The 25,218-nt window shown below is 26.4% G+C and overlaps 1 protein-coding gene across 8 annotated transcripts; it reads left to right on the forward strand.

The window, feature by feature from the left end:
• The first annotated feature begins 109 nt into the window (after positions 1-109).
• tweek (transmembrane protein KIAA1109 homolog tweek) lies at positions 110-25,218 on the forward strand. Of its 8 annotated transcripts, XM_086907535.1 has the most exons (52): positions 110-485; positions 1,117-1,426; positions 1,531-1,674; positions 1,748-2,067; positions 2,151-4,426; positions 4,491-4,777; positions 4,874-5,177; positions 5,238-5,561; positions 6,005-6,377; positions 6,465-6,968; positions 7,071-7,329; positions 7,480-7,827; positions 7,898-7,974; positions 8,071-8,407; positions 8,502-8,680; positions 8,764-8,989; positions 9,069-9,457; positions 9,530-9,691; positions 9,777-9,902; positions 10,231-10,305; positions 10,871-11,009; positions 11,760-12,002; positions 12,439-12,695; positions 12,777-12,806; positions 12,975-13,278; positions 13,386-13,784; positions 13,860-14,369; positions 14,461-14,876; positions 15,006-15,447; positions 15,575-15,822; positions 15,902-16,596; positions 16,667-16,827; positions 16,904-17,112; positions 17,308-17,537; positions 17,631-17,849; positions 17,948-18,019; positions 18,097-18,252; positions 18,323-18,502; positions 18,607-18,808; positions 18,894-19,279; positions 19,345-19,754; positions 19,849-20,178; positions 20,283-20,594; positions 20,703-20,895; positions 20,975-21,204; positions 21,332-21,613; positions 21,684-21,872; positions 21,956-22,162; positions 22,400-22,423; positions 23,178-23,308; positions 23,388-23,578; positions 23,657-25,218. In XM_086907535.1, the coding sequence occupies exons 2-52, from the start codon at positions 1,174-1,176 to the stop codon at positions 23,874-23,876; spliced, it is 15,180 nt and encodes a 5,059-aa protein (XP_086763661.1). In that variant the 5' UTR covers positions 110-485; positions 1,117-1,173; the 3' UTR covers positions 23,877-25,218. The 8 variants fall into 8 exon arrangements, with proteins under 8 accessions (XP_086763661.1, XP_086763654.1, XP_086763655.1 ...); XM_086907528.1 differs by lacking the exon at positions 10,231-10,305; XM_086907529.1 differs by lacking the exon at positions 10,231-10,305 and having other exon boundaries at positions 16,904-17,100.

Here is a 25,218-nt window from a genome sequence, read left to right on the forward strand (position 1 = left end):
TAATTTCAATTCCAATTATTACTAACGTTGCAACCTTATTTAAATTGAATCGTTAAGAATTAAAATAGAAAAGAGATTCTAATTTTCAATGTAGAACACAAAAATATACTGAATGTTAGATTTATTTTATATTCTTAATATAATGTATGTATTATTTTATTTACAATATATTACAGAATACTATCTTGCCGATCTGTAAACTGCTTTACTGACTTAAACAATGTTACAATAATTGTTAAAATATATAAAATGAAAAATGTAGATGGCATTTTTTATAGATTGTAAGTGTTAAATCTTATGAATAGTAGGACATAGAATATCATTATCAAATCTAAAGTGTCAGTAGTCAACTATGATGTGGTTATGTGTACTGCTGTCTAGTGATGACAGTTCTGTGACATCTATTAAACTGATATATTGATAAACAAAACCATGAGTGACACAACAAAAATTGAATGTAATTCTTATATAAGTATTGAATAAAGGTAAATTAGTTAAATAAATTAATTTGTTCTGGTATTTAATTATAAAATATTCTTTAAGATATATAGTTGATTATAATATATATATGTATATATATGTATATACATGTATAGATAGATATCTTACTTTTATTAATAAGAAAATGATTATTTAAATAATTTTAAATATCAATAAATATATAAAAAAATATAAATTTCATCTTTTAATTTTTAGCGATAAATGTTATATATTGATAACAAATTTTTAAATATTATATATAATCATTAATAAAAAATGTATCATCACTTATGAACGTTATAATAAAACAATAAGATATCTATTAAATATAATAAATTAATATATTTAGGAAGATTGCTGAATGAATTATAAAATATTTTATCAATTATAATTAGTTATTAGGTTATGTTTACAAATTATTTCTTTCTAAAATTAATTTCAATAAATTTCTAACTTATAAACATAAATAAAAGTTGATTAATTTTATAATAAAAAAAATTAAAATTAAAAATAATAAATTATTATGAGATTATGGATTTTTTATATTTTTGAAATTAGAAATACTAATTTGAATACATTATACAAGAATTTATATTTTTATCATTTCTTGTTTAAATATTTGTTTTTTGATTTTAGTGATTAATTACAAAATGTTATATATTTCTTGATTATACAATAAAAAACAATATCATCATGGAAGAGAACGAACTGTATAATGTTACAGTTCCATCGTTCTCTGGAATTGAACCAGCTTTTTGGAATTATTCCGATCATGTCATCCTTGATGATCTTAAAATGGATAGTAGTTTTATATATTTACTTTGCTCATTAGTGTCTGCTATTTCATGGATTATTTATATAGCTTATTATAATAGCAGAGTTATTGGTTATATATTAACAAAATTATTAAATCGGTTTGTTATTAGAGATGGATATGTTAAAGTTGGTAAGTTTTATAGGAAAAATAAATTTAAGAAAAAATAAATATTTATTGTAATTCAATATTCATATATTTTTGAATTAAATGTAATATATATTATTTATTTTTAGGATCTTTTACTTTAAGTGCACTAAGTGGAAAAATAATGTTTCGAGATATAGTTTATATCACAACAGATTATAGTATCAGAGTTCAGGATGGATGGCTTATATTTAGATGGTGGAGAAGTTATGTTCCCAAAGATGTATCTGAAGGTATTTTTTACACAAAAAATTCTTCTTTCTATAATATAATATAAAACTAAAACCTTAATAAATATTTTTTCAGATCTTTCACATTCAGATACGAGGCTTTCAGTTATGTTAAATGGTTTTGAATTACATGTTTATAATCGCTGTCAGTTATATGCACAATTAGAAAAAACATTTGGTCTTACATCACAAATGTTTGTAGATGAAGAAAATCATAATATTAATAGTGATGATCGTGATATAGAATCATTTAGTAATACTACTCATGAAACACGTCAACAAATAAATGCAATGGATGTTTCACGTCATGTTGATAATATTAGAAAAAAAGAAGCTCATGTTATTGCTCGAACATGGAGAGATTTAATACCTGTTATTAAATTGGATGTTTGCACAGTTAGTATATATCTTTTTATAAATCTTTTGTCATTTTTCAATATTTTTTTATTACTGTTATTTAAAGTATTCTATTATATTAGGGAAGATTGGTATTTGGTAATCGGTTAATACCAACAACTTTATCAATAACTGTAGAAGAAGCACATTTTGTATATTCTACAAAACCAGCAGCATCTCGATATGATCATTTCATGCATTTTACAAAATGTAAAGCAGAAAATTTCAAAGTTATTTTAGCACCCAGTCCAAAGTATACTGGAATGTCAGATGATCCACCTAGATATATGGGAGAAGGATTTGTTGTATTAAGTTCAAACAACATAGAAGTATATTACTATATGGATGAACCTGGATTTGTTCCTGAACATCCACAAATGATTCAATTAGTAAATGGAGACATGGTTGAAGCTATGCCGCCAATTTGGGGTATTGATATTAAATGTGGAAAAGGAACTGATTTTAGTTATGGTCCTTGGGCTGATAGACAAAGAGAACATTTATTTAAATTTTTTTTCCCTAATGATTATCAGCCATTAAAAGTTACAAAAACTCCTGTTACAGGAGAAAAAAGACAAGTTCAATCATTTGACATTAGATTATCAACATTGAATGAAGCTACTATTGATATACTTTTTAGCAAAAACAGAGAAACAAATGCAGTTCATATTAATGTAGGTCCTGGATCATATCTGGAAATTACTATGCCCTGGATAGTTTTACAAGATGGATATACAACAAAAATAACAGGACAATTGTTACATTTAGAAGCAACTACAAGTTTACAATATCGAAGTTTAGTTGAAAGTGAAACATTAGAATTTGGTGTTAAATGTCATTATCCAATAAAGTGGAATGATCATCAAGAATGGATGTTAAATTTAACTGGATGTAAAGCTACAGCTAATTTAGTTTATTCGCACAAAGAGTTTTTTCAAGATATGATTAATGATTGGACGAGTAAAGCCAGACCTGATATTTTACATTTTGTACCTTATACCTGGAAGTTTAATTTATTGTTAAAAGAATTTGAATTAATTACATTATGTAATGAATATAATTGGATTGACTGTTCATCACAGAATCAAGAAAATGCGCACATTGCTTTTTGTGGAGAATTTTTCGAGCTATCATTTGATCTTCCATTTGTGGATTATTTGCCTATTACAATCCCTTTGCGTTTTTGGATTCAAGGTGAAAGTGTTGATCTTTCATTTTATCTACCTGAAGTCAATACAAGTCGTACAATTTTGTTAGCTTTGAATAAAAATGCAAAGATTATGACACGTGATGGATCACATATATATTTATCAGAGTTAAATAAAAATAAAAAATGGAGAAATGTTTGTCAGAAAGGAGCAGGCTGGGTTGATTGTTGGTCTGTACCAATTGTGGCATTAAGTATTAATTATACATATCATCCATGTCCACCTTTAGGACCTACACCACAAGCAAATATAACAACTCCAGAAAAAGAAGAAATTCTTTTATCTCCAATGAGAATTCCTCGATGCGGGAAATCGCCAGGTCTTCAATGGACCAGAAATGGTAGTCAGAAATTTGATCCACAATCTATAGCTCCTGATAAAGTTAGTTTAGATCTCGAAATAGGTCCATCTATATTAATTTTATATGGATCACTTTTAAAAAATTTTATACATTTAAAAGAAAATCTATTTGGTGATTATCAAACATTTACTGATATGCAACAAAGTCGAACAAATCCTACATCTATAAATACTGAAAAAAGTAAAGATAGGGATGTGCAAAATAGTAGTGTTGAATCTGTAGAAGATGAGGATGCCAAATCAAAACCATTTGATCCAAGAGATTATCGACCATTAGAAGTAACAGTTGGCATTACAATGCATGATATTCAAGCTCATTTAGTAAAAAATTGTGGAGAGAATGATCCTCCTTGTCCTGTTATACTTTTAGAACGATTTGGATTTGAAATGAAAAAGAAATATAAAGAAACAGAACTTCAACTTCTCTTATCGCCCGCAATTGCATTAATTACTGATAATTTTATCCGTTCAACTAAAGAACGTCACTTAAATCAAGGACATTTAATGTTGAGTGCATTACAAGTCAGAGGACATGCAATGTTTAGTAATGAAGGAAGAAGTTTAGATCAAGAAACTTTGGAATATGCATGGTTAATTGAAGTACAATTAGGAAAATTAATTGGAAAATTAAGTTCTCCACAATTATATCATCTTATTATATCTTTGGAAACATTTTTATTGATGGTAAAAAATAATGAAAATAGCTTACGTCCTCCAGACTTACCACATCATTGTCATCATGGTATTCCACCTTTACAATGTCCTGATAGTGATATTGATAAACATTATAGGTATACAATAATTTTAAACATTCATAAATTTATTATAAAGAATAATATTATAATATTATTACAGATGTCCTAGTTCTGAAGATATAAAATATAGAATGACTAGAATAGCAATAGATGCAATTGATTTATATTTTCAAGAAATAGGAACTAGTATTCATACTTGGATATCTCCAATTCGTGTATCAACTTGTAATCTTCATGGTCAACATGTTAAGTCTGGAGTAACTGGTGTATTACCAAGAATATTAATAAGACAATTTGTATCAGCAGCTGATCACTTTGCAAATACAAGTAATACTAATACAGCTGGTAGTGGAAGATCACATAATAATGCAAGCAGTCGTATGTCAGGTAATAATAAATAAATATATATATAAATATATACACTAACTTTAATTTATATAAAATTAATGTAACTTATTTTATATATATATATTTTTTTTTTAGGTGATGGATCTGATATCTGGTTAGAAGTGGGATCTATAACTTTAGGACCAGTAATTTTAGAGGCTGCAATTTCACTTCCAACTCCTGAACATAATTTGCATTTAGTACAAAATAAATATCTAAAATTACACGACGAAACTACAAAACGTTTATGGTTTTTATGGCCTCGAGAAAGTGGTGTGAAAGCAACAAAATGTGGTTGTATAGGTGGTTGTGCATTTTTCGGAAATAATCGAAATGGGCCAAGATTTTTCAAACCAAGTTATTATGATTTTCAAGATGGCATAAATATTGCTGCATATAGGTACAAATAATATATAAATCATATTTCATAATCAATGAATTATTTTAAATATTATTTTAGAATTAATGAATCTGGTAAAGAAAAAGGATTTGGTCAATCTATATTGCATAATGGTCAATTGGTATTTCATACATCACCTTATAATTTACAAGATGTATCTTTACAAGACTATCCTGTTACTGGAGTAAAAATAACTGCCACTCAGGATGGATCACAAACTTCAAAAAAAGGTGTTGAACGACCAAGGTCTGTGACAGATCATAATAAAGATTCCTGTATTGAAGAAACTAGTAGTACAAAATTAATTGCTGCATCAGCAAGTCCATTCGCATGCAGTGGGGAACGGAAACTACTAGACAGAAGATTTTCTTATACATCGATGCGGTAATCTTTGGAATAGCTTTGAAGCAGCTTATTAATAATTTGATTAATTTTTTTAAATATTGCATGATTGCATAACTACACTAAATTTTGAATTTATAATATGATCATTAATATTAGAATTAAATTATGAAAATTCTTTTTTTTTATATAAAAATTATATATATAAAAAAATATATAAATTGTATATCATTTATGCTGCTAAATCTGTCAATGTAATTTTTTAATATATTTTATGTTTCAGTAGATTCTGTCTCCATAAAATTTTCTGCTTTTTTCAAGTTTATCTTTTTAATATAAAAAATATAATCTTATTTTTAAACATTTATTTTTGATATCATTATGTTTAATAATATAATAGTAACTAAAGTTATTATTTCACAGAATATTAATTAATTTTTATTTTGCCACATCAGAAAATTATATCTTTTAATTTTTTATTGCAGCGGAAACAGTATAAAAGATGTTCCATATTCTCGATTAGTTGATGCAAGTCCTGTTGTACAGTTACCACAAAAATTAGATTCAGATTCAAAATTACATACAGAACGCAGTAAATCAATCTTAAGTGTTCCTGAAATAGAAACTGCTCCAAAGAGTAGTGTATCTGATTCTAAATTAGCAGTTGATTATTTCAATGCATCAGATGTAGAACCATTTGAATCAAATAGTCCACAATCATTACCGGTAGTATCTACAGAAATAAACTTTTCTGAGACAATGCAAACAAATATAAAAAATGTTGATGGTATCAATATTTCTGACTCTCATCACTCATTATATGTTAAGTCAGAATCTGAAGAAAAATTAAAACAAGAAGTAAGATTAATAAAATGATATAATTAAATCTTTTTTTTTGTAATAAATTATTTATAATTCTTTTATATATAATTGATTCATTTACAGGTTCAACGAACAATATCTATGTCTTCAGAAAATCATTCAGAAGCTTTTTATTCTGCTGATGAAGATACAAGTCATGGATTAAGTGGAAGTCGTACATCTAGTTTACGTCAGTCTATTGTTGGATCTGGCTCAGTATTAAATCGTAATGATAGCATAAAAAAGAAGTTTTCGTCAGATTTATCTATTGTAGAAAGTTCAACAAATGTAAATATTTCGATATTTGAGAAAGCACATACTTTAGAGAGAGCAAAACCACAGACAATGAGTACGAAACGAAGTCCTAGAGTAAATCGAAATACAAGTTTTCAAAATGATACTGATTCAAATGGTGGAAATGGTGGATTACGTGATTCATCCGATAGTCATTCTGTTTCTTCTACCAGTTTCATATCTGCTGTATCTTCACAAGAAGATGTTACACTTGTAAATTTGCATATGCAAGTAAATAAGCCAATTGTTGATTCTCCACTTCTAATGTCAAGCTATGTTAGCCATTTATCTCAGGTAATTTTAAATTTAAAATATACGTAATTTTAAATTTAAAATATTATTATAAGATAATAAATATTTTATAAAATATATATATATATATATAATCAATTTTAGATACGTTGTTCAAATTGGAGTCAATCATCAATACCAGCAGGAAGTGCTGCATTTACTACATCACTTTTTCAGCGTACTGAAGATAATAGATTAGTTTATGTTGGTGGAAGATATGTACCGAAATTTGAAACTGTTACTGAAGGATTTACTTCATTAAAAATGATTACAAGATCAGATGGTTCACCTGTAGCTAATTCATCTAATAAAACTCCTACACATCCATATCTTTGGGATAGTACAACTATTAATCACATGGAAGGTAGAATAGTATTTTTATGTTGTTATTATTGATAATATTTATATTGTTATTATAAATGAACTATATATTATAATTATATATAATAATTATCATAAGTACATTTGTAAAAAAAAATTATATCACAAATTAAAGATTATATATTATGTTAAGGAGAAGAAGATCATACAGCTCATAATAAGGAAGAGCTATTAACTGCGCAACATGAAAATGGATCGCGTACAACAGTTATCGTAAAGTTTAAGGGGGATGTAGATATCATGTTAAGTCCTATGGTATTAGAATCTTTGCAACGTTTCATTGATGCTATCATACCGACATTATCTATTTTGCATCCATTAACAATTTTAAATCATCTTCATCATGAATGCATTGGAAAAGTTGAAGATGCTAATATTTTGAAACAAGACCAAAGTTTATCTTATTGGAGTCAAGTACAAACAAATTCAAAACGATCCACTGCTGAAAGAAATATTAAGAATGGGCAAGGTGACGATAAACGTTAGTTTTATTATATTCGATTCTTTTATCACATAAATGTATATTTGTTAATGTTTATTTTTAATAATAGGTAAAATTGCATTACAAACAAACATGTATGAAGAAAGCATTATGACGCAAATACAGGGTAGTATTATTTTACCAAAGGTAAAAATGTACTTAATAAATTGCGATATATACTTTTTTAAATTTCATATAAAAAAATTAAAAACATATTAATAAACATATTAATATTAATTTTAGATGAATATAACTTTGCTACAAGCTTCTGTAGTTGAAGAAATTATATCCTTTTCTGCTCTTGAGAATATTCGCGATTTAACATGTGTATCACTATTTGCTATCTGTTTTGATGATGTAACAGGAAGATTTTATGTTGGAAAACAAGCTCGAGAAGTAGTTCAAACATTTCACAAGCCAGCTGTATTACCAAATCAAAAAAAAGTTAATAAAATTAGTAAGGCATTTTTACCTGGGCATCAAACTGCTGCTGTGGTTGCAGATATAGGAAGTGGAGAAACAGTATATATAGAAACATCTGAAAAACAGCAAGAAGAAATTGTAGTTACATTAAATATAGGTAAATTATTTATATATTATAGATAAAATTATAATTATAATTATAGATAAAATTATAATTATTAGATAAAATTAATTCAAATAATTTATAATAGGCAAGGCTCATTCACAATTACGTAGACTTAGGAATGAATCTTCAATATTAAAAGATGCTGTTATAACAGCAATTCCTGCTCACTATTCAAGAGTGTTATTTACATGTACTAGAATAACTTCTCCACTAAAATGTGTTGATTATTATTTACATCAATTTACGGATGATAAAGAAAAAAATGTATGTTTTTGTCTTTTCTAATTTATGCTATTTCTAATATTATGCTTTATTTAAAACTAACTAGAAATATATATATATTATAGAAACAATCTGGGTCGCCACAAGCGACAGAAGAATTTACTCTTGGTAGTGGAGAAGACAGATTGGGCTTTATAATGTTTGAATGTGGTTTAGAAGGTATCAAATTGAAAATAGTAAAAAGATCTCAATTCGAGAAAGGAGAAAACGGAAATGATAGTAAAAAAGTTGATGCCGAAATATTTTATACTGATAGTGTAAAGAGTCAAGAGGAACTAGATACTGCAGCTGGTATATGTATATATATATATATAATTTATTAAATAGTTAATATATATCATTTATTTATATTTTATGTATCATATTGTAGCATCTACTACGGCTACAGCTGAACCAGAAACAATTTCAACGAATTTACATAATGGAGCGCAAATAAACACTAGTGCGACATGTGCTAGTCTTGTCTCAAAAGCAGGAAATGGAAATACAGTTTCTTGTATCATAGAATTAAAAACAGTATGGTTTAATTTTGCAGCACCACCTCGTACTCCAATAACAAGAAAAATTGATTATACTCGATTAGATTGGAATTTATTAAGTACAGCATCACCTGCTATAAATGCTTGGATGAATCCTAGCAATAAATTTGCAATTCGTATTGTACATATGTTTAGAACTATGTATCGAAGATCAACTGCTATTGTTGCTTGTCTCATGGCAGAAGCCTTAGATGTTCAAGCGACGCACATGCCTACTAAGGTAGATGTATCTATATATATTTATATTTATGATCAAATTTGTTATATAAAAGATAATTTTTTTTTTTTATAGAGTCGTTATGGAAGATTAACACCATTAGCAAAAACATTACAAGAAGATCCATCTTGTCAATTATGTACAATTTTACAAAATTATGTTTTACTAAACGAATTGAAAAGCATTGAAGCTAATTTAAAAGAATCAGATTTACCTTTATTATCAACACTTCGACAAGTAAATTATAATTATATTTTAATTTTTCAAATTATGCATTTAAAAATGCATTTATTTATATATATTTATATAATTATATTATTAGGGAGTAATTGTATTGAGCAGACAATGGAAGAATGTTCTGTATACCCCACTATTATTAGAACATAATTATAAGACCAAACATGTCAAACCATTAAATGTTACATTTGCAGTTTCAGATCCAGATGAGGTATGAATATTATTTATTTTTTTGTATATTTAAATTTTTTGTTAAAAATTAAATTAAAAATATTGGGAATGGAATTTTATATAACTTTTTTTATATACATTATTATTAATATTTTTCTCTAAATATTTATTAACATTATATTTGTTTTTTCTAATAAACATATTTTTCCATTTGAAAATTTATTTTTTTTTTGTACAATGATTTAAAAATGTTATAATATATCATGTATTAATAGCATCATTTATACATCAAAAAAGAAATTATTTAATTCAGAAGATCATAATATATTTTAGGGGGAATGTAATTTGGTAGACAATTTTTTTTTCAGCAAATAAGCAACGATGTACAGGAGGATGGTTACAATGTAAAATTCAGTAAGAATTTAAAAAATATATTCACAGAGGTAGTTCTAACACATCTTTGCAAACTTTTTTCATATAAAAATTGATTTTCATCTTAATAAGCTTTGTCAAATAATTATTAACTCTATTTTAATATAATATAATATGCTATAGTATTCTATTGCATATATGTGTTCATTAACAGGACTCACATATTGGTATTAGTGTTTTATTATTATGCTTAAATAAAATAATATTTTGTAATAAAATATTATCTATCTTATTTTATTTGTGAAAATTAGTAATATGTGGTATATAAATTGTAGTGGTGGAGGTTTATTCAGGGCTTTTGCAATATTTAACTGAAAATATATAAAATTAATGTTAAAAACTTGAAGACTTCCTGTGAAATTGAAAACTTCTGAAACCAAAGTCTTCTGAAAACTATTCTCACACTTTTTAATTATTAACTATTTTATTATGATTTATTGAAAATTAAAAATTTTCATTCAAACTTTCAATATTTATTTTATGAATTATTGATTATTGATTACATTAAATAAATTATTACATTTCATTTTTGAAGATATTAAATAAATAGTTTGGATTTGACTTATTCATGTACAGGAAAATTTGCTGACTGATGGTGAGGGTAGCACAGGAGAAGTTGATGATCAGGAAGTCACAGATGAATGTGCTATGTTAATTCACACAGATCATATGCACAAACATACACATGTCAAGAGTGGACAAGATAAAAGTACAGGTACTACAAATTAGATTAAATTAAAATTCTAATTACACAATTTATGAAGACACCTGATACAATATTTTTATATTGATATAACTCTTTCTTCTTTTATTAGATTATTTGATATTTTATGAAACTTATTTAATTTAATATATCCCTGTAGCTTTTAGCATTTGCTTTAAATTGTAATTTTTATAATTGCTTAATATTTCATTTTGCATTTTCATATAGACACATTATGTGTCTTTAATAGTAATAATATTAAAGATAAGTAAGTTTAATAATAATAATAATAGTTAATAGTTATAAAATAATAATAATAATAATTTAATAATAGTTATAAAATATTTACATATTAACATTAAATAAATTTTATATTTTTTATATACAAGTTACATAATTTTTCTTTGTTTATGTTATTTTTTATTTCATATTTGTTTTTTAATTATTTTTAATGTTAAAATCTTAAATCCTTACATATATGGAATAAATCTATCTTTTAATTATATTATTTATTTATCTAATATTATATTATATTATCTAATATATAAAAAATCACAAAAATTCTTAAAAGTTAATTTTGTGTATAAATTTTTTATTCTGTACTTTGAATATAGTTTTTTTTTAGGATATTATTTATAAAAATTAATATGTGTATTTTACAAATATTGTAGTATTATTAAAATTACATGCTTTTACAAACATACACTAATAGTATAATCATAATCTTTCTGAACAAAAATCATGGCTTAATGGAATGATTAGGTATTTGTGGTGATGGTTTGACGGTTCCTGTAAGTTCTCCTCGGGGTAAAGACACAACCCCCATAGCAACACCGGTTCCAGGCCCGGATTCATTAACTTCCCCCTCTCCACCAGTAGTTCATATAAAGAAAGGAAAATCATTACAACCCACGCAAATGCCTGCTAGTACACGAGCAAGTATTGTTTTTCCATTGCTTGCAAGTGGTGGGTTATTCAATCAAACTCGGGAACCAAATAACATAAGTAAGTGTAAAATAATTAAATTCTTTATAGGCTATATATTAACAGTCTATACGTTAAAATTCATTTGATTTAATAATAAGAAGGAGAATAGATGAAAATTAAAAAAAAAAAAAGAAAAAAAATTGAAATAATTAAAAATTGAATTTTAGTGAATGGACTGTTCTGATTGCAATGAATACATAATATTATAAATTTTCTTTGTAGATTGCATTGCTTTGCTTTTTAATCTTAGCACTACATATGTCTTCAAGCATTAGTTTTTTTTTCTCATATTGCTTCTTATTTCATCAGGTATCTGTTTTATGTTTATTTTTGTTTATTCTGTAAATACATTTTTGCATGTAACTCCTTTAACACATTATTTTAAGTTTTATTTTTTTATTGTTATATCTTTTAGTAAAATGAAAATATATATACAAATAGAATTTTACATTAGGTTACGGTACATTGCGGGAAGAAAAGACACCGCAAATTCACATTTCCCATTCTCATCACCTTGGTTCTAATCCAAGTATATATTCTGGAGGTGGACATGGTAGTCAACATAGTACTGGAAGTTTGGATCAAGTTACATCTCCTACAAGTTATCATTCTAATAAACCTTTAAATACTGGTGAAGATCTATATAGTTGGATGGCTAAACAACAAGAATTTATAAAAGAAAATGATAAAAGCAATTTAAAAGGAAATTGGGTAAGTATTTATTCTGTATAGAAGTTCAAGAAACAAATATTTGCAATAAAATATCTATTTTTATTATTTCTATTATCTTAGGTCTTTCGTGCAGAACAAAAATCTTTAAAGGTATTTGAAATTTGTAAAATTAAATGTGTTACTTTTGACAGATGCTATTTTATTATTTATTATTTATTATAATTTGATTATGAACTTATATTAATTACTTATATATTTATATTTATGTATATAAATATATATAAATGTGTATAAATGTATATAAATGTATATTTTCAGGATTCTAAAATTAATACAATGACAACAGATGATACAGAAGATTCTGATGTTCATAGTGGTACTCTTCTTTATCCTATGAAAGATTCACTAAGACTTTTAGATGCACATTTAATTTTTGAACCACTTTTATCTTCTTTATCTGTTATGCCACAACAAATGTTATCTGCCATTGGTTCAGGAAATGTAAATAATGTATCCTCCTTAGATTCATTAGGATCAAATTTATCCTTAGTAGGAAATATGGAAACTATGCGTATTGATATAGTTGTCAGTGAATTTGGAAAAGTAACTGATAAAAGAAAAGGTATAAATAAAAATATATTTTAACATATATTTTTTTATGTAAAAAATATATTTGTTTAAAAATTTATTGAAATGGAAATATAACAAAATTTTAAATTATTATATTAGGTAATAAATATCAAACAAAAAAAGGAAATAATACAAAATTTTATTTGGATATACCACCAGAAACACCAGCATTTTTATGTGAAAAAATCGGTATTGACATTGATGTTAAGAAAATGGCTGATATGACTGTAGATGATATGATTCAAAAGCAAACTGTTTTGTACATATCTCGGGGCCAATTGAAGAAACATACAAGTACAGTTGTGAATTTTAGTTTAAATATACGGTATATTAGTCAACAAGTAAACATGCCTCTTCTCAGATTATTGCATCAAATTAGTAATATGTATCAAAATGTCAAAGAAACACAAATGGAACTAAAAGAACAACAACCAGAATGTAAACGAAATAATACTTTAATTGTTAATGATACAGTAGTAAAAAATGGATCATCTTCAAGTAAATATTTTATTTTTTAATTTTATTATCTAAATATTTAAATATGAATTTAATATATTGTTACTTTTTTAATAGCATCTGATTTACAAGAACAACTTTTATTAGAAGGTAAAAAAATAGATGTTCCATTACTTCGTAATAGTTTTGAACCTAATCTTTCAAAAGTTATATCACCTGGTGCGAGTATTCGATCTCGACCTCAAAGTTTTGCTCAAAAATTACGTAGTACAGGAAAAAGTGTAAAAGGATATATTAATTTGAATGAAGGTGTAATAACTCCTAATTTTGGAGCAAGTCCAAGTGGATCTGGCTTAGACAAATTTTGTGTACTTCCTGATAAATGTAAAGATACAACGCATTTAACACCACGATGTTGGAAAACAATTTATTATTTATTAGATTTATACGCTACTCGACCAGAAACTAAAACAATTACACATCGTTTTTCCATACCAGCGGATGCTTCAGAACATTACAAAAGTGGTCGAAAATATGAATTATTAAATGAAACAAAAGATGCAGATATCGAAAAAGGATTGAATGCTGAAAATAGTTCAACACCTGTGCCACTTCCACGAGAACTAAGTCAATATTAATTTATTTTTTAGCATGTTCTTTAAAATTAAATTTTATCATTCATTTTATATAATTCATTATATATAAAAATACATTGCAGATATTGTTACGGGAGAAAGAACAAGATTAGTTATTTTTGGTGTTGCTCGAATACATAGGACCAGATTGTTAGCTACTCTTAGTGGATTAAAGCTTGAAGCAGAAATAACGAGTCTTCATGCAAGTTTTACATGTCGTAAAAAATCAAGACCCGCAAGTTTAGAATGCAGTTTAACTGGTCAAATTGGCAGAACAATGATTGTTCTACTAGAAGGTGTTGCACCTAATCAACAAACAGTTGTCAAAGTAACTGTAGGCAAATCACAGGCTTTATATTCAAGTATTAGCAGACGACAAAAAGATAAGAATAGTGGATTATTGACTGTTGGTGCTGTCAATATAGATATTCCCCAACATCCAGTAGCTTTACATGGTATGATGACCAGAGGTAGCAAACAATTGTCATCGACTTTGCAAGTAAATATATTTTTTATTTTTTCTTTAATAATTATTTATAATAAATATATTTAATTTCTTAAGTTATATAATATATCAAGTTATATAATATTTAAGTTAGTATAATATCAAATAATAATATTTTTGCAGGAACTTAGGGTGACAAGAACATCCTCAAGAATGTCCAGAGGTCAACAGCAAGATGAAGTGGATACAGGAGTACCTAGTAGTCCACATCATTATGCACCTGCGCCATCAGATGACTTAGAAAAACCACAAGTAGTATCTAGTTTATTAGAACCAATTGTAATGCAGTTTCATATAATACTTCAAAGTTTGAGTATAACAGCAGCTCTGTTACCATCTTTACAAGCACAATACAAAATGGATCGAGTAACTAGTTCTGGTATAACTGGTAGTAAAGCTAAATTTACGATAGATCTACCTCATCATACTTTGAGTTTCACAACGAAACTTCAAGTGACAGAAGCAAATTTACCTTCTGAAGCTAGTATTGAACTTCCTAAAGTACATGTATCTGCAGAATATATTCAAGATGGTAACAGTAATATAAATGATAGTAAATTAGCTGGTTAGTAACTAAATGATTTTTTATATGAATTATACTTTAATTACTTAATTATTTTTTATATTTTAATTATAAAATTATTAGATTTTATAATATAAATATATTGAATTAAACTTTTTATAATTTAAAGATGGTGTTGTATTAAGACAAGGTAGTTATCTCAGTGCAACAGCGGATATCGGTATTTTTGAACATTCATTGACTACAGATCTTCTTAATCATTTGGTATTCGTACAAAAAGTATTTATGAAAGAAGTAAATGAAGTTGTACAAAAAGTTTATGGTGGAGAAAAACCAGTTCCTTTATGGTTAGAAGATGAAGAACCAAATAATACAACTGTAAAAAGAATATTATTCACATTAATTATTCGCATTAAGGCATGTTTAATATCATTATATTAATATTATCAATAATTTAAACTTTATAATATATTTTATATTATATATATATATATAGAGAATACAATTGACAGCAACAACTCCGACGAATTCGGCAGTTCGATTAGAAACTGGAGCAGTTGAACTGCAATTATCTAATAGAGTACAAAATGTTTCTGGTGCCACTCAACCAAATCCATACATGAAGCTATTTGGAAAAGCACAAGTTGATATTAATTTAAGTCTTGGACAATTATTAAAGAATCTTTTGTTTGAAGAAGCAGAACCAGAATTTCAACAATTTGCCTTTTTTAATACTAGAGTAGGATTACGAAACGCTTTCCAAGAAGAAATGGCAGAAGGTGAAGATAAAGAAGTAGTATTAATTACATTAAAACGTCCATTAATATATGTTCAACCAATGGCTATTGATAAAGCTATACTTGTTTGGTTAAATTATAAAAACGCATATGAATATTGGAATGAAAAAAGAGCTAATTTAAATAAAGAGGTTTTAACTGCCACACAACAAGTATTTGAAAAAGTGCCATTTGGTCAAATAACAAGTCAATTAAGTGCTCCTCATTTGGGAACATTATTTTTGCAATTGACTGTGGATGATATGGGTATTTGTTTACCATTGAATCCTCTGCCACCTACTTGGAGTATGAATAGAGGACTATATGATGGCGAATCAAGAGGTGCTGTAGTAGTAACATTAGAAAATACAAGCATATCAGCTTGCAGCAGTGGTAGCTTAGTTAGTAAAGCAAGGTATAATCTTTTTAGTTATTCAATTTTTAATGAATTATAAATTGATTGATAATATTTTAATATTTTATAGATTTATGGGTTTATGCTTAAGATTTGCTGATGACTTTGAAACTTCTTTAGATGATTGGAAACCAGATGTAACTGATAGTAGTATAATGAATTTATGTATGGTTTCTGAAGGTACTTATGAAGTGTGTAGCAGAACAATTGCACAAAAACAAGATAAGTCTGGTAATAAAAATATTCTTCAATTTTATTTTAATGATTTTTTATAATGAATGGATAATTATTTTTCAATTATTTTTAGATAATGCCAAGTGGATTTTAAATGTACAATGGCAAATGGAAGGTGTTGATATTCATTTAGATGTTAATGTAGGACAACAACTATCAGCACTTGGACATACATTAACAATGCTGACTGGTTCTGAAGAAGATGATATTCATGTACCTGCTGATTATGATAGTGATGATGCAGATCAACCAGATAATAGTACTAGCCAGGTTAAGAAAAAAGTATGGTTTAATTATATTTATTTTATCCTACTTTTTTTGGTGCTTACTTGGGTAATGTATTAGAAATTAGATATAAGTTATTAAGAATATTTTGACAAAATAAACTTTTTTATTTTTTTACATTCGTAAAATTTTTTCTTTAAATTGTTTAATAATATGTATATTATTCATTAATTGAATTTTAAATGTTTGTAGGAGAGTATATTAATGAAGAAATCTAAGAATTGGACAGATAGTCTACCAGCGTTTGTTTTCGATCCTACGCTCGATGCGAAAAAAAGATCGAAACTAATTGAAAAAGAAATGAATGAACAGGCAAAAATTATAAATGATTTAAGATCATTGGGTGCTTCTCATGGAACTATAGAGCAAGAAATGAAGCGTTTACATGAATTGGAAGCTATGGTTTTTAAAGATTTTAGAAGGTATAAATCTGAAATAAATTTTACATTATTGTAAAAATACAGAACAAAAGATACAGAAAAAAATGTTATTAAATATTTTTCTTTATATTATAGAGATATGATTCAAAAATTAAGAAGACAGTCAGTTAAAGCTTCAGGAATAAAAGGAAAATTAGGACTAGGTGGAAAACCAACTACGTATCGATCACGGTCATTTATCGTACCATCACCAACACTTGAAAATCAGTTGGAAAGTCCTGAAGATATGAATATAGAAGTCAATTCAGCAAATTCTGCTAGTTATGAAAGTAGTCCTAGAAGTGGTCCAAGCCGGTATTATATATTTTCACAAAATTTTCTAATTTTTCTTTTTCAAAAATTTGTTCTTTTTCAAAAAAACATTACTTAATAATCTGTATTAATTTTTAAAGATCTGCTTCTCTTCGCGTGAGAGGACTTAGCGGACCGCGAGTTACTTTTAGTGATACACATACAATGGGCAGGTATGTTTACATTATATAATTATATAATATATTTTTTTAATATCATATGATTCATTATCATTTAAATGATATTATAGGCAATCATCACTTCCAAGTGCTGGTTCCGAATTAAGCTTACCAGAGGGAGAGTTAGAATGGCCAGAATCTATTGAAATAGATGGAGAACGAGTTGAATTAAGAAAAAAAAGCAGAGATATTAGTTATACTTCCAGTTATGATAGTATGGAAGGAAAGTATGTATAAGCATAAGATATAAATATATAAATATATTAAATTACACTTACTAAATTTTACTTTTCATAGTGCACCACTACTTGACTCATTTGGCAAAGAACAATCTTCATCAACTTCATCACCATATATAACACCTCAAAAAGCTCAAGAACCTAATATAGATTTTGAACTTGATGTAAAAGTTCTAATTAATAGTGGTAAATGTGTACTCCATACAAAAGATCCAGGAAAAGAAGATGAAATTAAAATGTAAACTGATTGTATATTAATTTTAAATACTATAAATATTTTATACACATAATATAACATATATGTATAAAAATTATTATTTATTATATTATATTTATTTACAGTATGAGTAGAATGAAGAAAGAACGATCATGTTCAGGAGGTACATTTGAATTTCAACCAAGTAGTCCGAGTAGTAGTAGAAAACACTTAAGTAGTAAAGAAAAATCATCCACTGCAAGTACATCTCGACTACGATATTTACAACACACAAATGTACCTTTAGTAGATTTAACAATTTTTCATATTCCTGGTTTAGATGTAAAGGTAAAAATATTTTACATTGCAGATATATAAGCATATATTTTAATATTATATCAATATATATGCTTTAAATTATGTTTTGTTATAGGTACATTATGAATCTAAAACACTTCCAGAAGAATCTGTCTCTCCTCGTGTATCGTCTGATAATAGTTTGCTTAATCCCTCATCAGTGACTGCATTTAAAAAATCTAGTACTAAGAAAGCTAGTTTGTTTGCTTGGATGACACTTCAAAGTATACCAGAAGAAACAATAATAAGTCCACATATTCTTGAATTTTTGGAACAAACATTAGAACCAATACCAAGTAAAACCAATTTTCATAGTAATGCGCAAACAAATGTAGTATTTCCATTGGATAATGCAGAAACTACATCTTGGGCTGCTACTGCAGCAAGTAGCAGCAATTATGTTTATGCGAGTTTTCCTGTTGATGTGATAGTATATTTTCATATGCAACCTTCTACATTTAGGTACATTATAAATAATTATTAATTTTCTTATATATATTAATTACTAAAATTCTTCATTATTTTAGATTTTCTTGTTTACCGGTTTCTCGCGTAGAATGTATTCTGCAATTGCCGTCCCTTGATATAATATTTTCGTCCAAGCGAGCAGAAGAAGAACTTATAGAATTTCGAGAGTACAAATCTCCAAATACACAATCTACTGGAAAAGAAGCAGGTTCAGCGATTGGTGGATTATCTGTTACTGGATGTCTTGCTGATTTTTCCGTTTATATTTTTCATCCTTATGGTGGTGGAAAGAAAACTGGTTTAAAAGAAGCACAATGGTCACCTTTATCGGATAGTGAAAGAAAAGATTCTTTAAGTATTAATGTCGCATTTGTAAAATTTCACATGTCTAGAAGTCGTAAATTAAATTTTCAAAGTGAACAGTTAAAGAAAATATCAGATACTAGTCGTGCAGTTATACGATTTTCTAGTATGTATTATCTTTTAATTAAGATTATAAGATTATTAAGATAATTATTAATATATTGATAAAATTAATAAAATATTTGTATACAAATTTTTAGCAATTGTTGATATTGGATCAGCTTCGTTTAAATACGATATGCGAAGATTAAGTGAAATTTTGGCTTTTCCAAAAGCATGGTATAGACGCAGTATAGTACGTCGATTATTTTTAGGAGATTTAAGTTCAGGTACTGCATATTCTGAAGGTGATGGCAGTCCTTCTCTGAATCAAGAAGAAGCTGTTATGGGTAGTTCTCTATTAAAACATTACGATCGGCATGGTATTGATGGACTATCTAAAAGTGCTCCTGAACGAAGTCCAACATTGAATAGAGATAAATTAAGATTGAGTTTAGAAAGTGACATACCAAAACATGCACGATTGAAAGGTATTTTAAATTGATTAAAATTCTTACTTTCTTTAACTATGATTTCAAATGATTTTTAATATTTTATATTTTAATAAGCATAAATAATATAATTTTAACATTAGATATCGGTAGAGGATGGAGTTTTACTTCTGATAAACAAATGTCTTCAGAGCTTAAATTAAGAGAATCTGCATGGGAAACATTAGTATTGTTTGCTATAAATTTCACTCGTTTAAATGTTCATATGAACATGGGTAATGTAATGGGTAATGTTACATGGATGACAAAGGATTTTAGGTCTGATGGAAGACTTTCCATAGGAAGCACTGGACATAAAAATTTATATATAGGTATTGGATTAGGAGGTTCTAGTTTAGATGCAAAAGGTGGCATTGTTGGTGGTGTCATTGAATTGAGTGAAATTGATACATATAGTAAGTTTTATAATTAATTAATATAAATTTACATTAATTAAAAATATTTTTGTGTTATTAATTAATAAATATTTTTATATTTATAATTATCTGTGCATATTTTTGTAGTACATATTAGAGAAGAACCTGGTATAGAACCTGATCATACTGTTGGTTTAAAATTATTTGCATTAGAATTACGATTGGATTATATGGGAACGAGTGTATTAATGTCTAGAGTATCTTCATTGGATGTTACATTAAGAGATGAATGGAAAATTAATCGTAACAATAGTGGAGATGCTTTTATGCCAACAAGAAGGTTGTTTTATGCTTATTATTATGATGTTTTAAATCATAATTGAATAAATATTTAATTATTTATATAAATATTAATCTAGACCTGCAGTAATTTTTATGCATGGAGACTTAGGATGGGATCAATTGCAAATTATGATTAGTAAATCAACAACAGCAGATCTATTAAAAATGTATTATAAATTAGACGAATTTTTCAGTCAACAATTTAAAAGTAGTAAACGAGTATTTAGTTCTTTACAACCTAAGCACCAAAGAGTAAATAACAGTAGCTTCAGAAAAAGAACGCAAAAAAAGAAAATTACCAATGAAGGTAATTATATGTTTTATATGTATTAATAATAAAATTATAAGTAATTAAATTATAAATTTTACAAATATATAATAATGAAATATATATTTTTTTAAAAATAATTATTTAATTTGTTTTTAACATACAGCTCCATGGCATACAAATCAAACTACAATGTCAGATGCTCGACATCATAGGCATTGGCAAGGAGTATTAGCTCAAGTAGCTGGACTTCAGTTAGGTAGTTTAAGTTTTTCTTTACCATCAACGGGCACTGTACTCGGAGGAACAATGGAACTTCATGGTTGTAATATTAGTTTAGCATGTTTTCATGGAATTAATTTCAAAAGTAAAAATTGGGCATTATTTTCATTAAAAGAACCATGTATTAGTTTTACTACTGAAGCTCAAGAAATTCCAAGTGTTGAATGTAAGAAATATTTTTAAAAATAATTGAAATTTATATCTTTTTCAAAATTATTTAATGATAATATTTTTAGCTCCAAATACACGCGATGTTCATGTCGTGCAAACATTAACCATCAGTTTAGGTCAACAACAAGAGCAACATGCAAGACATCATTCTATGGCTACAGTTTGTAGATTGAGTCGTAGTGTACTTTTCCCACCTCAATTTAAATCATTACAAGAATGGTTTCATTATGCATTTGCTAATAGTGAAATTGATGGTATGCATAATATATTTTATATATATTTATAATAATAAATAAAAAGTTAAATTTCTTATATTAATTGTTATGTTAATATATAGCCGTAGATCGATTTCCATGTGTTGAAAGAGAACGAACAGATAGTACGTCTGATAGTGGTAATGTAACTCGTGGAAGAAGTACATCAACTACTTCCGGAAAATTACAAGAACATTCTCATGCGAGAGAAGTTATATTTGCTCTACCATCATTACAATTACATTTAAAAACCGAACATCTTCAAACTGCTAAAACTCCAGTTGTTATCGGTACGTAATTTTTATTATCATAATTATAGATATATATATTTAGAAAATTTAAAAATTATAACAAAAATATGTGTTTTTAAATGTGTATTTACATTATATTATAATTATATGTGATGAAAAATTTTATCTATCTTATTTTTCATATATATTTATAAATATAAAAGCGACAGTTTTTTTTTAAAGTAAAAATGATTTTTCTTTGAATTGTGCACAATTATTTTCTTTATATATTTTTAGGAGCTCCTAAACATATTTTATATAGTAAGTATAATGTAAGAATTGATTTATTTAAAATCTAGTAAAATTCAATTTGGAATTAATAAAATTGTTTGATTTGTAGAATATTTCAGATTATTGAATGCTTTATAATTATGATATTTAATATTATATAAAAAATTATTTTGCACGGAATGATCAATAAATGCTAAATAATTGCTAAAATTAGATTTTAGTTTTTGAAATTGCCATAGTCTGTATAATTAAATTTATATTTAAAATGCATGTTTTGCATAAAATAAGATAATTAATGCAATATATAAATAGAATATTTATTTATTTAAAATATATTCATTCCCTATAATAATAAATAATAATAATAGTTTTTATAAGACGTAACAAATATAATAAAATATAATATTACCATTATAAAATATAAAATTACCAATGCAGAATAATTATATCAATATTTTAATTTTTAAGCATTATTGTTCACACATTATTATATTATTTTACACAGTGTAATTCTAATAATAAAAATATAGAAATCAATATGCAATTAGTATAGAATTCATTGCAAAAATCATTTCAATATTTGAGATTTTTTAATTTTCGTATAATATTAGAAATGCAATTATATTGCTTTTTTATTATAACAATAGTTAAGTAATTCTTATTGAAAAATTGCTAAAAAAGTAGTTATATATCGTTGCAAATGCATTAATAAAATATTTTGAAATGCAATGCTAAAATTTTATATTACGTAAAATTTATTGTCTAAAAATCATTTTCTCAACAGGTGAAAAACCATTAGTTGAATGTAGTTTCATCACGGAATTCGAGGATCATATTTTTGTTACGGTAGATGCAGAAGCCTTTTTCTTTCTCCATGATTTGATTACTTCATATGTGAAAGAAAAAGAAAAAGTGGTAATTATTTTTTATATTTTTAAAGGAATTTGAATACCGTGTGTGAAAAACATTTTATAATTTTTTATATCATTTTTAGAATATGGGTGCACGAGCACATAGTCCAGATCCTCAAGAGAAAAAAAGCGGAAGTACTGCCAATACTTCTGCTACAACAACGATTATTTCCGAAGATGAGAAGAAACGTAAGCAATTTGATCCAGCAGAAATGTTTATAAAAGATTGGCGGTCATATAGATGTAAAACATGGCATGTAGAACCAACTGTAAGGTAATGACGAAATTTATTATAATTATTTTATTATTATGTGTTATTACTTTATTATAATATTTATTCTTTATACGGAAGGTTACTTTCATGGGCTGGTAAAAGCATTGAGCCCTATGGAATAGATTATATTTTGCAAAAATTAGGATTTGCTCATGCTCGTACAACGATACCTAAATGGATTCAACGAGGTTTTATGGATCCTTTAGACAAATTATTAGCCATTCTTATGTTAAGAATGGTTTCTGCAGTTCGCGAAGAATCATCAGAAGAACAGAAAGAACATAAACGAGAAAAATAATTATTATGATTTTGAAGTTGAACGTTCAGATTGAAAATATAGAAGATGAAAAATGAACACACATAGATAATCGTCCAAAATAATAATGTCCATAATTTTTTGTGCAAACTGCTAAGCAAGAATACCAATAAAATCGTTGTTTCTTTACACTATTTAAACTAAACATTAAATAATATGAATTTCCTAACAAAAAAATAAACTATAGTGATTAATTCAATCAGTTCAGTGTAAGAAACGACGAACTTTTACTCGCGAAATTGATATTTTGAGTATGTATATGTTTAAAAGCATTTGTAAGAAGTATGTTAATAAGATATAACATGTAATCAAGCAATTGTACATTAAAATATAAATAATGGTTTATCGTTACCGATATTTCGTTCGAACATATTAGATATTGCACAGAACGTCAATGGCACAGCACGAGCGTAACACACACACACACACACACACACACACATTAATAGTGTTTAATAATGCTTCATTATATTTTCATGGAGAATTTTTGTTTAAAAAAAATCCATTTTAAAAATCGTTCACGATTATAATAAATACACATTTAAATATAGAATCAAAATATTTAACGAGTTTTCAGCTTTAGAATTTTATAAATTACATTTACGTACAAATTATGTAGATATTAGCATTTTAAAAGACTTATGCGCCTAGATAAAAGATGAGATGGTTATACGTGTTAAAAATATTGAGAATTATGTATGGAAGCAAAATGCTCTTCTAACTTGGAGCTTAGCAGCTTTTTTAGCGCATATTAGTTTCAAAAAACATTTGTCTTTCCATTAATTGCTCATCAATTACGCTTACATTTTTGTAGTTATCACCGGTTTTTTTTATTTCCTATTTTTCTTTCCTTTATTTTTTTAAGTCATTTCTAATAAATGAATTTAAAATTTTATTATATTGTTAATCGATACTAGCCATGGTATTTTTGCTCATTTTTAAAGATAATATATGTGAATTATATGTATACATAACATTTTAGTACGATAGAATAATATAATCTTTGTTTAGTTTTATGAAATATGAATCGTTTTTGTGCATATTAAATTATTACTGTAATGTAATGTAATATATTTTTGTATATACATAAATCGCACGATTCTTTTCGTAAAAGTATCTATAGATACACTATATAATGCCAAGTTGTAATTGCAATGTGCACTTTCAAAACAATGAAATAAGGAGCTGGTACATATTAGAATTAAGTTGTTACTGTAGGATAATACATTTCAATGTATATATACATATATACTGTATTTTAAATGAAAAATGTAAAAATCGATTAAACTTAACGTAGAAAACATATAAACAAACAAGCAATTAA

This window comes from Apis florea, unplaced genomic scaffold (genome assembly GCF_048593485.1).
Source record: "Apis florea isolate Af1SG1 unplaced genomic scaffold, ASM4859348v1 contig_2897_pilon, whole genome shotgun sequence".
NCBI classification, from domain to species: Eukaryota; Metazoa; Arthropoda; class Insecta; order Hymenoptera; family Apidae; genus Apis; species Apis florea.

What these genes read in the sequence shown, in the direction of transcription:
- tweek (XM_086907535.1), top strand. Translation starts at nt 1,174, where the DNA reads ATGGAAGAGAACGAACTGTATAATGTTACAGTTCCATCGTTCTCTGGA. An exon ending in CGGATGATAAAGAAAAAAAT is followed by an intron (nt 8,681 to 8,763) that starts GTATGTTTTTGT and finishes TATATATTATAG; the next exon opens with AAACAATCTGGGTCGCCACA. An exon ending in CATGTAGAACCAACTGTAAG is followed by an intron (nt 23,579 to 23,656) that starts GTAATGACGAAA and finishes TTTATACGGAAG; the next exon opens with GTTACTTTCATGGGCTGGTA.